General features: G+C 37.0%; 1 protein-coding gene across 5 annotated transcripts in view; it reads right to left on the bottom strand.

The window, feature by feature from the left end:
* The window catches only part of LPP (LIM domain containing preferred translocation partner in lipoma), a 654,879-nt gene that overhangs the window by 97,470 nt on the left and 541,051 nt on the right, over window positions 1-16,358 (bottom strand). For all 5 annotated transcript variants that reach the window (XM_081087023.1, XM_081087021.1, XM_081087025.1 and 2 more), the window contains one exon: window positions 10,248-10,417. In XM_081087023.1, coding sequence (XP_080943149.1) covers window positions 10,248-10,417 — 170 coding nt within the window. The remainder of the gene's footprint in view (window positions 1-10,247; window positions 10,418-16,358) is intronic.

Here is a 16,358-nt window from a genome sequence, read left to right as displayed (position 1 = left end):
TCAGCTTACTAAACTTTTGTTAATCTAATACTTTAGATTTTCTAGAAGAATAATCATATCATCTATAAATATTTATACATCCTAATCTTGTAATACTGAGTGAAAAATTCTCAGAAAAGGGGTATGATACAATAATTTATTTAAAATTAAGAAACATTATATGCAAACAACACTATATATTTTTAGAAATAAGTAGAAAAATATAAATAAATGCATAGATAGAATGTAAAATTAGCATAGTGGTTACCTCTGTACAGAAATTCTGAGCTGGTGATTAAGGATACAACCTAAAGGATTTCATCTGAATTGTTAATATTTTATTTCTTAAATAATGGATACATAACATTTAATAATATTATGCCTTATATTTGAATCTGGGCTAGAAATATTACATAATAAATTCAAATGTATATATAAAAAATCTATTTTATAAAAATATCCATATGACTTTTGCTTCCCAATTTCCAAAAGAAAGGCTAGAATGTTCAGAACAATCTATATATGTAAAAGGCTAATATGCTAACTGCCCCTCCACCAGTCTGACTGGTTGCTATGATGCAGACACTCAATACAGGAGCTTCCGAGCTGCACTGACTTGGCAGCAGTGGTTCTTGGGTGACACACCCTGAAATCAGAGAGGAGGGATCCTGATTCCTTGCGGGGCCACATGATTCCACCTTCGGCAGTGACTTATGCTGTTGCTGGGGCACTGTTGGCCCAGAATTTGGATTACTGCCCACTTGCATTTGTGTTTCACATCCTGTATGACAGCAACTTTGCAGAGTGCCCTCTCGCACTTTGGGAACCCCTTGGGGGATGTCAGAGAGCTGGTTTTGGCCCAATCCCCTCAGGCCAGGCCGGGGGACCCAACCTGACAGAGGGACTTGTTCACTTGCAGATGCTGGGGAGGGACCACGGAAGGTTAGCTCCAGGTGTGTCTGGACCCTCTCACCCAGTCCTGCCTCTCTGGCCACCTTCTAATTAATTTCCTTTTAATGAGCACGAATCTGTGCACCAGCTCTCTAGTATTACTATAATAGTGGTGATTCTGTGCATAACTAATAAGATTTAGGAAGAAGGCTGGCCATTACTTTATTTAATCATATTGAACACTTATTTTTTCTTCTATTTTAGAGTTTTTTGTGTGTGTTATTGTAATTTTTTAAAACAAGAATGCATTATAAATTTCATTAAATGCCCTAAAAACTATCTAGTATTTTTAAAATTTGATAAATCAATACAATGAATTATGTTACAAATTCCTAATATTGTCCTAACATTGCCATCAGGGAATAACTTGGGATGTTTCATTACGTGAAATTCAATTTGTTAACTTCACTTAGGATTTCTGCATTGGTGAAAGGTTAGCATAGTTATCTTTTTGGGGCAAGCTAGACTAGGTATTAATTGGGATTTATAAAATGTTTTGGGAAGCTTATCTTTTTTCCTCCTAGGCTTTGAAAGTTGAAACAACGCAGGAATCAGTCCTCTAAAGATCTAAAAAATCCTGTCAATAAAATTTCCTGGTTCTATCTCAGGTAGTATCTCTACATTTCAGTCATGTTTTTGATGTTATTCAAGTTTTCTTCTCCTGTATTTTAGATTTGTACAAAAAATATCCTCTTTTATATAAAATTTTAGGTGTAATAATTTCAAAATGTGTGAGCTACCTATGCTAAGAACTTCTTTTTTATTCCTAATTTTATCTAATTTTTGTTTCTCTTTTTCTTATTTTCATTGGATGTTTATCTTATTGCTTTTTCCAAAGGAACATTTCCTGTACCTAATAATTCTAGTATTTTTTTCCATTGATCAATATGTGCCTTTATTTAACTAATTCCTTCCTCCTTTAAGTAGATTTTGTTGTCTTTTTCTATTTTTTTAGGTTAATATATTTTCCCTCTTGTTGCAATTAACGACCCCAGCTTTGCTTGAAGTTCCTCTTTGGCTTCACTTGCTTCTCACCATCATGCAGAGCTACCATAATCACTACTTCTAAGAGCTCTTCACCCCAGGAGTGTGTTTACTTGTTTACTCATCTATAGATGTGTGATTCTGCCAGCCAAAGTAAGAAATGTCTATCTTTCCCTTTCAGTCTGTGATATGCCATATTTTTTAAATCTTCTATAGATATTAGGAGAAAAGATACAATCTCTTTAGTTATATAAATTAAATCAATCATATTATTCAACTTCTATAATTGGTTTGTCACAAAGACTGCAAGGAATGTGTTAAAGTTTTATAAAGAATATGGTTTTACCATCTTCATCTCATATTTATATATTTCAATGTAATGGTATATAATAAAGAGAAGCACAGGACTATTCTTCAGGAACTGTGACTTCTATCTAACCTAATAATAGACAAACATGGTAATTGACCGTACCTTCACTATGCCTCCCATTGGTTAATCTGTGAGATATGCAAATTAACCACCAACAAAGATGGCGGTTAATTTGCAAATGTAGGCACGAAGGGGTGGAGCAAAGACTGAAGGCGGGTCCAGCCAGAGTGAAGGCCTGGGTCCCGGGTATTGGAGGAAAACCGGTGCCATCAGGCAGGGGAAGGGAAGGCCTATTGCATGAATATTTTCATGCAACAGGCCTCTAGTAAAAAAATAATGTTCTTTGTCCTATTTGATAGTTTTTTCTTGAATTGTACTTTATCCACTATTAATACTGTAGTTAGTAGGTAATAAATATTTTCTTTTGGTCAGAATTTAATGTTACAGCTTTTCCTACTTACTTATTTTTAACTATTAAAAATAAAAACCATTAGTTTTATTGGTTCATTGCTTAGTACCATTGTATTTGCTCTTGATTGTCCCCCACCAACACTTTATTTTAATTAATTTATTTGTCTGCTGGGATATTGAAGTCATTTTTTTCATAAAGGTGATATGCATTCTTTTTGAATGTCCATGAAATATTTAAAAGAAACTATTTCTATAGAAGGCAACAATGTTATGAAACAAAAACAAGTTACTAATTGGTACAGATGGTATGATTCCACTGTGTGTATGTAAACACATGTATAGAGATGTGTCATTATAGCTATAAACATATATCCATACTCACATACATTGAAATAGAAAAGAAGTGTGTGTTAAAAAATATAAGCTGTTATGTGATTGAGATGGGATAGTTATGCACCTTTGGATATATTTTCAAATTTTTTTCTCCTAGGCATATAATACTTAAAAGGTTTATTTATTTATTTTTATTTATTTATTTATCTATTTATTTATTTATTTGTTTGTTTGTTTGTTTATTTATTTTGTGTGTGTGTGTTTGTTTGTTTGTTTTTTTAGTGTTTTTAATTTCTATTTGAAAGCAGCCCAAGTGCCCATCAGTAGATGAGTAGGTAAAAAGCTGCAGTACATTTACACATTGGAATACTACTCAGCTGTAAAATGAAAGGAATCTTACCTTTTGCGACAGCATGGATGGACCTGTAGAGTATTATGCTAAGTGAAATAAGCCAGTCAGACTGCAAATCCATATGACTTCATTTATATGTGGAATCTAATGAACAAAATAAACTAACAAAGTGGAGACAACTTATAGACAGAGAACAGACTGACAGCTGTCAGGGGGAGGGGGTTGGAGGCTGCATGAGAAGGGTGAAGAGATTAATCAAAGAAAAAAGAAGACTCATGGACACAGACAACAGTATGTTGACTACCATAAGGAAGGGGGCATTGGGGGCGGGGAGTAAAAGAGGGCATAAGGGGGATAAATTGTGAAGGAAGAAGACTTGACTTGGGGTGGTAAACACACTATATAACATATAGATGATGTACTATAGAACTATAAACCCGAAGCCCATAATTTTACTAACCAATATCACCCTAATAAATTCAATAATAAACAAAAAGATATGCAGAGCCACTAAAGAATTTTAATCTCTGAAATAGCATTGTCAACTGAGTAGAAGAATGTCAGTAAGGAGAAATGAAATAAAAATAAAGGTTATATATCTGAATAAAGAATAAATTACTACCATATGAATGAATATTCTGAGCTCAGTATTTCTCTAATAAGGCAAAAGCCAAATCTATAAAATTCAGTTTGGTTTACCTATACATTTTTTTTAACTTGACATTATAGAAAATAGTAATAGAGAAAAATTAATTAGGAAAGACAAACCTAGTAATAACATATGATATTTCCAATCACTGTTTGGATATGTGGGAAAAGCTGGACTTGAGAACCAAAGGCCAGCATCAAGTCTCAGATCAGGCACTTATGCTCCACGGAACCGAGCAAGCTGGCCATTTCCAAAACTCTTACTACTGGAGATGAAGGCGGTTATAATTGTACCTATTTTCTTGGGTCCTTAGAGGATGACACGAGATAAAAGAAAAGTACTTTGTAAAAGTTAAAGCACTACATAAATATTAGTTGTTATGATTATTTTTAACAAAAGAAAATTAAATAAGAGATTTTTGCCTTAAAACCTGAGGCCTTTCAGGGAAAGCCACATGTACAGGTAAATGCTCAAGAAAAGACAGGGACTGATTGCTTTTCATCAGTATAAGTTCAGCACTTCAGATACTGTAATACAGTAAGATATAATCCATGTGGTCATCAGCTAAAAGGTTGAAAATGGAAGACTATAGTCACAGGGAGCTATCAGTATGTGCATATTTTTAGGAAGATGAACATTAGTTTCAGGATTTTATGAACCCAGCAATAAAATTAGAAGATCAGTTCCTAATCTTCATTTTGTCTTTTACTTTGAAACTATCAAAATCACTGCAAAATGAGACTAATACTCTCCCCTTTGTCTGTTTCACAAGGTTCTAATAGATATGATCATGTACAATAATAGATGCTCAGAAGCTTTGTAAACTGTAAGGAACTATATAAATGGAAGATAAAACTATTCGTAATTGTTAGCATGGCTAAATATCTTAAAATAATAATTGACAATTTTTCATCTTTCTTGAAGCATTCTCTCCCTGTTTCTGGGAGAGTACTTGTGGAGTGATGATGTGAGATACCAAAAGAAAATGCCTTTATATTGGTACTAGAGGCCTAGTGCACAAAATTCCTGCACAGGAGCCCTTGGGGGATGTCTGACTGATGGCATCCTGTGGGGAGTGGGCTAAGCCGTCAATCGGACATCCTTAGTGTTGCCTTGGAGGCGGGAGAGGCTCCCCGCCACCACAGCTGCGCTCGCCAGCCCTGAGCCCCAGTGTCTGGCTGAGCGGTGCTCCCCCTGTGGGAGTGCACTGACCACCAGGGAGCAGCTCCTGCATTGAGCGTCTGCCCCTTGGTGGTCAGTGCACATCATCGCGACTGGCCAACCAGTTGACTATCTGCCCATTGGTGGTCAGTGCACATCATAGCGAGCAGTTGAGCAGCCTTAGCATACCATTAGCATATTACACTTTGATTGGTTGAATGGCTAACTGGATGACTGGACACTTAGCATACTAGGCTTTTATTACATAGAATGTGTGCATGTGCATGTGTGTGTGGTGTGAAAGGAGAGACAGAGACTCCTTGGAGATGTGTGAGCAGAGGTGGGCAATCAAGAAAAGAGAAGGAGGAAAGTTCATGTGGATTTTTCAGATTTTAGTCCGAACTTTCAGCTCATTTGCCAACACCCACATAAAGTCCTAGCCATAACTGCCTTTAAAACATTTTATTAGAAAAAAAACTAAGCATAAAAAAAGAACAACTTTCCAGAAGAGGTAGAACACCTACCTCTTAATGTAGGTGGAAAAGATCGAATACTTTAATTGTAGCCATTGAGTGACATAAGGAAGCAAAGGGTCACTCAAGTGTTGGCCACTAATGTGCCAAATTCAGGAAACTCTAAGTGTTCAGTCTCCTGTGGAGTTGGCCTCCTACTTCGGGAGGCCTTTTAATCACTTGGATCTTGACTCTAATAAAAATGTCTACACAACTTTCACTGCTGGAGAGCTAGGAGCTGGGTTCGCTCCACTCTGAGGAAGAGCCCTGAGTGAGGGGAAGACCTTGGCTGCCATTTCATAAACAGGCTTGTTGAGAATCTCTGATGTGCTGTTTGTAGGCACAGACTCCTTGGCTATGCTAAGAACACAGAAACTGTTTGTAAATCTACACTTATGGGTAAACCTGTCTCCTTCAGGGCAGAAGGGCACACAAGTAGGAGGCTCTGTTGCTACTCTTCAGACTTATAACAACATAAAAATATTCTTAAGCAAAGCATGAAAATCTTTATCCTTCTCATATATGTCTTCACATTTCTTCTATGGCATCTATTTATTTTGGTACTTCCACAGAAACTGCAGCTATGAAATTACCCCAAAGTTAGAGAGTTTCTAAATTGTATCAAATTTGCAGAGGGAAAAAGCAATGACAATAATGCTATTAATCAAATAAAACCCTTATAATAGTAAACAATTTCATGATGTACAAAATAAACCTGCTCATTTCTTCTCTTTGAAGACAGGAAAAAAGTTAGTATTTCCCTTTAATAAATGTAAATACTGGTACTCAGAAATTAAATGACACACCAGGAGAGCAAGGACTAGAACCAATATATTCTATCTTTATCAATTTGCTTCCCAAGGAAGCTTATTGTTCTTAAATTTAATCCATAAGAATAATCAAAGCTAAGATTTTAAGAGATCTATCACCAAAGTAGAAAAGCATCTCATTGGTTTTGCTAATAATTCTACAAATTAAAATTAAAATAATGAACTCAATAAATTGATTCTAAATAAATATAAATACAAATTTTCAATAGTGAATAGATTATAGTTTAAAATGCAGTCTCATTACTATGATGGTTCTGTAAACTGAAAAATATTTCTGAAGAAATCTAGCAAATGTTCTCCAAATTGCCATAAACTAAGTAATATAAATGAAGAAAGTTATTAAAAATAAAATAATATAAAAATTTTATTTATAGGCATGCTATTAATAATACCAAGAGATTAGAAAATATCCAATATCATTCTAGTGGCAAATGGCTTGAAAATTTAGTGTGTAAACATATAAAACTAAACAGATAAAAAAGTTAAAAATAATTATTATTAGTCATAGGAAGCGATGTGCATATTTATATGAAGTCAATCAATAGGAAATACAAAACGAAGCATGTACAGAATGATTAAAGAGAATTACAATGCTGTACAGAGTCAAGCTTGTTTCATTATATGTATGTATGTGCAAGGATTAAGGATTTAAGAGAATATAGGATAAGATGAATAATCATTAAAACAAAGTTTCCCTCAAAATTATATAAATGTTTAACTTAAATATGACTTAAAGTTGATGAATTCAGGCAAGAGTAAATTAAGTTTACATTACACTGGTCTCCCCCATAGACTCAAGAGCATCAAACATGGGTGGTCTTCACAGAGAGATGAATAAACTACTATCTTCAATGTTCTGAGGCTATCTATTTAAAAAACAAATAAAATAAAACACTGACTGAGGCCTAGGGCCTGGCTCTCTCTGCTTTGTACAGGATGTCTTTCTTTCAGACATCAGTTTCCACCAATGGAATGAGAGGCAATTTGAATGCCATTGCAGGTGTTTGTTCTAAGGGCTTTGGTTCCAAGAGGGATACATGCACGCAGCTTTCCCAGTCCCCATATTTCTAATGTGGCAACTTATTGGACTTATGAAAGTTCAGAAGAAATTAAAATGCTAACATACCCCTGAGGGGCTTGAGGCCTGGGCTGACCTCTGAAATCAATATTGAACAAGGGTCTCTGAATAAATCTTAACTGAACTCTGATAAGAATTCAATTACATTTTACAGTCACCATGGATAAATCTCATTAAAGAAAAATCACGATTAAAGTTTCTGAGGAGGAAGAGAAGTCAAAAGGATAGTAAGAATTTCCATTATTTGAATTCACCCAGGTCTTTGAAGGATGTGCCTGAGTACCTCCCCGGCAGCGTTCATTGTTATAAGCATTGTATAGCATCAGGCAACCAAAGCAAACAGCTGTGGCCTGAAGAATCACCAAGTTCCTACGCCTGGAATGGGGAGAGAAATCTGAGCCTGCACACTGCAGAAACCCATAATTTAGCCAGATTGGACATTTTTTTTTTGGTTTTATTACATACTCAGGAGAGCAAGCAAAGCATTTAAAATGCTATGTCTGACAGGCTAAAACAATTTCCTAAAGCCTGCTGAATCTCACTGCACATGTAAGGCCCTCACATTCAGACTAAATAGGCCAGAAATCCTGTCAAAATTAACCTCAGAATAGCATGCATTTCACTACCATTCCTTGAGCAAGCCATGTGTGCTTTACAAAGATTGCCTCATTTCATATCCACAAACCTTTGGGGAAAATCCAGAAAGCACCCCATTATATAGATGAGGAAACTGAGGCTTAGAAATATCAGGTAACTCTCCCAAGGAGACAAGACATTAAGTGATAGCACCAAATTGAGACACGTATTCTTTACATCATGTTATATTGTTTCCCAATATCGTTTATATGATTCCTAGCTCATAAGGGACAAAGAAAAACTGAATGAGGCTCATTAAAGTAGCAAGAATCAACAAGGCAGTCCAAAAAGGGATGGAGAAAAGATACAAGAGCTACAAAATCACAGAAGCCTGTGCTCACTTAGTATAAGGACAAACAGCCATGCATAGCTGCTTCTCTAGGCTCTGCTGACGTCACTGTCAGAGGTCACTATGACTAGCATATTTCATAATGGTGGTCCTATGTGAATGTCATTGCGAATGACAGTCTGCACAATCTAATGACAAAGGCAGGGGATTTGTAATTTTCTTTTGTCAACACAGAATTCAAAGGGTGATATTTGAAATATTCTCATTTACTACAGAGGTAAGCTTTTGTTCACCGACTTCCCCTGATATGCAATTGCTCCTTGCAGATCAACAGGACCTTACTGTGTTGGTGTTTATGTCCTGGACAAACTAAAATAGTGTGACGCCTGTAAAAACAAACAAACAAACAAACAAACAAACAAACAAACACGGGACTAGGGATGCCAACAACTGAATATAGCCCTGGCTTGGACACTAATGATAGAAGAAGTCACTTTATTCCTCTCTGCTTCTCTGTGTTCTCACTTCTAAAGAGAGGAGTTAGACTAATGATCTTCAAAGTTTGTTTGTTTTTTCCAGCTCCAAAATTGCGTGGCACTATAATGATGCTATATGTGTGTTTAAGTTGTCTTTGGGAAGAAAAAGGAAATAAAATTGAACCTAAAAATGCAAAACAATATTAAATCTTGTAAGATCTTTATCTCGAAGAATCTTTAGATCTGTGCTACAGACTCCAGGGCTGCAATGAGTTAGAGCTGTCAGGTTATGGGAAAGTGCCAACGAGCCAGGTTCTTCTGCAATCAACTTGAAACGTGGGGATCTGCAAAGCTATTTATAACTCGCATTGTCTTGCACCAAAAGCTTCCTTTATGTTGACATTCTTGGGCACTGAGGGCCAAACCATGGCTCTTTTGGGGGTTTGCAAAAAGCACTTTTTCCACTAACAAGTGTTCAGCAGACACATTAAAATCATGCAGAAGGATAACAAAGACATTTTCTTTAGGTTAAAAAAAATCTGTTCACCCATTAAATTGCTGTATCATATGATTGCTTAATGTATACATGTGAATAGCCTGGCCCAAAACTAAGATAATGTGACTACGAGTGTTTGTTAGTCACCCATCGATGTTATTAAAGTATAGTTGTCATGTTCTTCAAAAAGACAGCATCAACAATTGTTAGCTCGGTCAGCATTACTATTCATGTTCCTTTAAGGTGCACTATAATAAAGCATTTCTCAGTGTGCATCATTGAAAACCTCTGGGTATGATAGGTAAGAAATCTTCTGGGTAGAAAAGAGGTGATTCAAAGGACCCAGGAGTTTAAAAGTGCATTGACAAGTCCAGAGGCCCTATAACACTTGTCAACAAATACTGACAATTCAGGGTGACACCTAATAAGGAGGGTGCAATGTTGCCACTTGGGAAACTCTCTGATGCTACAAGGGATATCATGATAGCTAGTACATACAAGCTTGAAATCCACATGGTGACGATCTTCCCAGCAGACCACTAAATGAATGGCAGCCCCATCCCAACACACCTTTTCCACATGAACACATGGGAAAAATTAAGATATGCCAATTTACATGCACACATATTGTGAAGTCTGGGCAACGTCAAGATCTGATGGCAACATTCTATCTGAAGTGAATGGCACTTTGTCAAAGAAGATATCTTTGCAAAGTACCCGAGGATCAATTCTGAACTTACAATGTAGCAGGGCTCACAGTAGGCTTTCTTCTCCATGGCGTAGAAGGGCTGCCCTCGGAGCTTGTTGTTGCAGATGATGCAGGTGAAACAATCCACATGGAAGACCTGGTCCATGGCAGTGCATCCTGTCCCTTCCCCAATGACATTTTCCCCACAGCGAGCACAGCGGCCTGAAAGAGAGAAGGGACTGACTGTTAAGAACACACCGAGGAACACTTCAGTCTTGGGATAGAAACCAACACTGGAAAGACAACAGCTTCGTAATGTCTGCAGCAATAGCAATGAGACCACCACTATCGCCATCACCGTCATGAGCAAGATCACCAGGACAGTCACCACTAAGCCCTGTAAGGCCAGCAGGATGGGGATTTTACATCCTCCTATGAAATTGAGGAGTTGACTGTCTCAGCCAAAGAGCCCGCAGAAAATGACAGAGTGGAACTCAAGTCGAGGCCAGTGCCCTGACTCTACTCTCACATGGGAGTCTAAGGGCAATGGCTCTCGGGATGGTGGGAATTGACTAGGAATAGGTGGGATTGACTAGAAAAGTCTTTCTTCTCAGGGAGTCTGCTTGTCTGGTTCGACTGGGAGGAAATGGGGTCCAAAAGCAAACTTCAACTCTTTTCACAAAAGCCCTGGTTGTAAAACCTTTGCATCCATCTCTTGGTGACAGGCAGGTCAAAAGCCAGGCCCTTTCATTTCCAGACAGCTCTGACTGCCAGAAAGTTCTTTCTCATGTTGAGCTGGAATGCTTGCTCACTCAAATGGCTACCCAGTAGTTCCAGTTCTGTCTTTAGGGGATTCATGAAACAACTCTCCTCTCTTATACTTGACACTCTTTAAAATATTACACTTCAGTTAGTGTTGCCTCCAAGTCTGTTCTTGGGTTGAACATCCTTAAATCCTGCAACAGTTCCACACACTGCAGGGCTTGCGTACCTCATGACCCAGGATTTTGCACATTTCCAGCATTCTTAAATGGATTCATGGGGCATCTGGACCACAGATGCACATCAGGTTTAGCTTTAAAATATTCACATTAATTCTTAAATAACAATAAAACATCATTTCAGAGAAATATTTATGTCAGCGAGAGACATTTTGCTGGTTGCAATCTGTCTCTGTATCTGGCTCCATCGTGGGAACCTTGTTAGAGGTCAGATCCACATCCAGGTTCCCATCTCATTCTTTATTTCTTCTAAGTAATTACAGGTCCCTGGGGATGTCTGCAAGGACCTGCAGGCATTTATAGGTAAGCTATAGCAAATCTAGTGCTTCATATGTGTCAGGCATTTTCTAGGTGCTTTTTATATGTTAAATCCTTTCATATTCACAACAACCTATGTGATAGGGACAGTTATTATTCCCATTTTACAGATGAGGAAACTTAGTCACAAAATGGTTAACTAACTTCAAACTCAAGCAGTCTAGTTTCAGTACTTATGGCGTTAACCACTATGTAATCTTGCTTCTGCCTGGTTCTATGAATCAAGATGGAACACAGATCTGACATTATGGAGAAATTTCTCACTGAATGAAGACTGCTTTCAGCACTCCATCACATTGGATTGACAACCATTTCACACCTAAAAATAGGAGGGCTAAATGTTTCAACTTGGAGAAAAGAGGAGAATATATTTCTAATCCTCTCTAGTTGCATTTGGCCCTGTAAAAAATTTCTTTATATTCTGTTGCAGGATTTGAATGTCTTTACAGTATTGTCCATTATCTCCCTCCTAGAAAATAAAAAAAATATCAAGTGTTTGAAGAATAGTTAAACCCTTGACAACTAAGTCATCTCCACTATAATTGACATATTATAAAGTCAATATATTATTGACATTTGTCAAAAGGTGTGGCTTTATTTTCAAACTTCTGTTTAAGAGTTAACTTGTACCTGTTTTTATTATAAAAATGTATAACCTTAGACGGGCATGTTTAACATTATGGATGTTCATTGACTTTAGTAACCAAAGCAGATTATTTAAAATAGCACTATTTTTTGTGAGTATTCAGAACAAAACACTTAATTGGTTTACTAGGAAGTTCACTGAGCTATGTTTGAAAAAGATGCTAAAATTCTGAGAACTTCATGGTATTATCTGACAACATTTCATTACAGAAAACATATTGAGGATAACAGGCAATCCATAACATCTAATTTTTAAAAAGTCATCATTAGACTTAGTGCTTAAACTCTTCTTTTTCAACTGCTTGTGTGGAAAGATCACATTCATCCCAGCATATACTGATTTTTTCTATATATATTGGAAGCCTGTTCACTAAAATTTACATTGTAATATTAATCTGAAGTAGTATTTATGGTATTATCTTTATTACTATTTTTTCCACCTTCAATGAATCATACTTAAATCACTGACCTCCTTTGGTTTATCTGAAGAAATAAAGCAATACAACAGTAAATAATGAAAAATGTAGCTTTAACATCAGCAGAAAAAATCATACTAACGACATGAAAATATTCTGGGCTGAACGGCACTATTACTAAACATTGATTTAAAACAATTCAACAGAGGTTTTGTGGTGCATGCAATATTTTTATAATGTGATGAGTATTAAAAGAACTTATATGCATATATGCATAGCCCATGCACAAAGACAATAGTGCAGTTAAGGCCAGGGGTGGAGCAGGAGCTGGGTGGAGTAGGGCAAAGGGTGGAAAAATGGGAGACATTTGTAATACCCTCCACAATAAAAATAAATTTAAAAAAGAGTAAGTTGAATTCCTGAGAAAATTATTTCAAATTTAACAAATTTTAAAGTAGTTAAGTGCAGGTCAAACAAAATTATTTTTAATTAATTCCCTTTTAGACATCAAACTGGATTCCCTGATAATCCATCAGGGACTACTAATGATCTCTGGTGGAAAAAATGCTTTCAAACAGATGTTATCAACTGTTGGTCATGCTGGTCTACAAGGCAGGTATGGGTAGCAATTATGATCTAGACCACAACCGCCCAAAGGGTAATACCTGGAGTCCAAGAGTCTGGGCCTACAAGGCTGATAGAGAGTCTGAGAACCTGGGGGATATTTCAATCACTGATTAGATGGGAAGATCAGAGCAGAGCCTTGAAGGACAGGCTGCAAAGTAAACACTGGAATTCTCATTCTATTCAAGACATTCCCCAGGTATCTACTCTTTATCCAGTACTATATTTGGCTTCCCTGTGACATAAAACATGGATCAGACAATATCAGAACCTTTTACAGTCATTAGGGGACAATATAGATTCCACAATCACATGAGAAAGTGTTCCATGGGAAAGTGCAGTGGAATGTGGGAGGAAAATCACATCTGAGAAGGTTCAGGAAAGTTTTAGTGGGGAAAGAAGTAATTGAGCCCAACCTTAAAGGATGGAATTTTGACAGGTGGGAATGGAAGAGAAAACTACCACACAAAAACCAAATGCTTATTGAACCCAAAAATTCTGCAGTGATTTGGTGCTGGCATAATAAGGTTTTGTCTTCTCAGCGATGAAAGCCGATGGGCTGAATTCATAAGGAACAATCTTTCCCTTTATATTTTGTAGAATATTCTTCCAGAGTGGGTCAGGCAAATATGCTGGCCCCAGACATGACCAGCTCTGCTGCCTTCAGTATTTTTCCTATTCTTGGGAGAAATCAGGGACACTAGGCTCGAGGGCAGTCAGTCTGGCACCTTTAAAATCACAAGCACAGAAAAAGAGCGAAGAACAAAAATTAAAAATAGCCCTGCACATCAACAGGACAGTAAAGGTGCCCGAATGTTCCCTTTTTACATGAACAAAAACTTTAACCATGGCTTTTAGGGAGGTATTGAGAATGGAAAGAAAGTTCCTCAAGCATAGTGGTGCATTCTTGCCCCTACCGGGGCTCATACTACACATCACTGAAAGCATACCGCACTCTTAAAGCCCTTCTTTAAGACAAACATCTCAGCACTTTCAAAGGAGGAAAACCAGGGGAATAGTACAGGACTAGCAGGCATCAGAGCACCAAGAAATGATAATTGATTAGGGGCCAATAGGAATCCCAGGGTCAGGTTCAAATGCAGGGCTGGTATGAGAAGCTTAGCACAGGAACTTAACAAATCCAAGCAACAGTCATACAGCCTGGGGAGAATTTTGTCAGTGAATTAAGTCACCTGAGCAACAACAACAAAAATGAGCTTGTTTATATATTATTGCTTATTATATATGTTGCTTTATGTCAACTGTGGAGATAGTCATGAATTCTTCTCACCCATTACTCCTCCTTTTCCTCCCAACTATAGTAACCTCTGCAACTTCTCTGAAATGCTTCCTTCCCAACACAAGCCTGCTATGTAAATTGAGCTTCATTATCTCCCTTGGGCCATTGCAATGGCTTCCTGATTACTCCCTTATCTCTGGTTTACTTCATCTTATAAATGGAAAGGCTATATGGAAATCTTAGTACTTGAGCTAAGTCTGGAAGGTTACAGTTTTTGAACAAGTTGTCATAAGGAATGGCATGAGTAGAGGGTGCTTTTACAAGGCAATCAACAAAGAAGCAAGGAAGGCGGAGTAATGGAATATGTTTTCATATTTAATGGTTCCCACTTTCTCTTTTCATAATATGAATTTATTTCCTTTACACTATGAAAATAAAGTGTTATTTCTTGGGTGATCAATACACCATTAGGCCATAGGCCAGCTGTGGGCAAACTATGGCCCGCGGGCTGGATCCGCCCATTTGAAATGAATAAAACTAAAAAAAAAAAAAAAAGACTGTACCCTTTTATGTAATGATGTTTACTTTGAATTTATATTAGTTCACACAAACACTCCATCCATGCTTTTGTTCCGGCCCTCCAGTCCAGTTTAAGAACCCACTGTGGGCCTTGAGTCAAAAAGTTTGCCCACCCCTGCCATAGACGGTCCTTTGCAAACAATGCTGGGTTTGGAGGTGGGACCAAAAATGTCCATAGCCATTTGGAGAGTTAGTGTTATGGTGATCAGGGGTGACAGACTCCCAAACTCATATATTATTCAATATCAAAAGTAAAACAGTAAATTTATGCAGACATCAAGCCATGTCACATGTGTCTTCATGTCCTCCTTGCTCCTTGATATATAATAGAAATTTTAGGCACAAGCAAAATTAATATTCTATCTTTAAATATTATAAAGAACTAAAACTTTACATGCTGATTCTACAACATATCAGCTTTCTCATTAGATATCTTCTAAAATATATTCTGAACAAAGTCCTGCTCCAAAAGTTAAATCAATAAGGTCATATCAGGCTAGGGAATTGATGGTCATGTATACCTAGAAACAAAGCCTGCCCCAATTTATCGTACATATATATATGACCACTGGGGTTATTGTTTTAAATCACGAACTCCATTAAGGTGGCTCACAAATTATCTTCCACTGAAGATACAAAAGTATAATAGAACAAGTTTGCTTTCTTTATGTAATAGGGCCATAATGATATTCACTGATGGTTCTAGGCTGATGGCTTTTCTAATGGCCAAAGTTTTTATTTTATAGAACCCTGCAGCCTCAGTGCATATAATAAGCAGTTTTCTTAAAACTTGCTTAAGTTCTAGGACAGTGATCCTCAATCTTGCCTGTATGTTGGAATCATCTGAAAACTTTTAAAAGAAATACTGATCTCTGGTCTCTAATCCAGAGATTCTGATTTAATTGGTCTGAGGTGGGAGACCTAGGATGAGATTTTTAAAAGCTTCCAGGTGATTCTAATGTTCAGTCAAGTAAAGTTGAGCCACTTTCCAAGAGGTGTCTATTTCTGTGCTACTTGTCAGGAAAACAGCTAACAAGTATCACCCAAATAGGTTTCATCTGCATGCAAAGCAGAGCAGAGGCAGACTGGTAACAATGAGTTGGCTGGAAAAAAAACAAATTCTGTGGCATTGTAATATATATTTCTTTTCCTCAACAAGAGTCATTTCTCTTATGTCTTAGTTTGAAGAGTTTTCAATGGCTTTCCCCCCAATTGATAACTACATAAACAGAATCTGCTAAATTTTCTCATAAACTATTGACAGTGCTGCGCCAGAGAAAAGCAGTTCATGTGTATTGATTAGAAGCACTACTATGGAACAGGCTTCTTTTGTGTCACAA

The sequence above is a fragment of the Myotis nattereri genome (genome assembly GCF_964212035.1).
Source record: "Myotis nattereri genome assembly, chromosome: 3".
NCBI classification, from domain to species: Eukaryota; Metazoa; Chordata; class Mammalia; order Chiroptera; family Vespertilionidae; genus Myotis; species Myotis nattereri.
The sequence above is the reverse complement of the archived record's forward strand: the minus strand, read 5'-3'. Positions and strand labels throughout refer to the sequence as shown.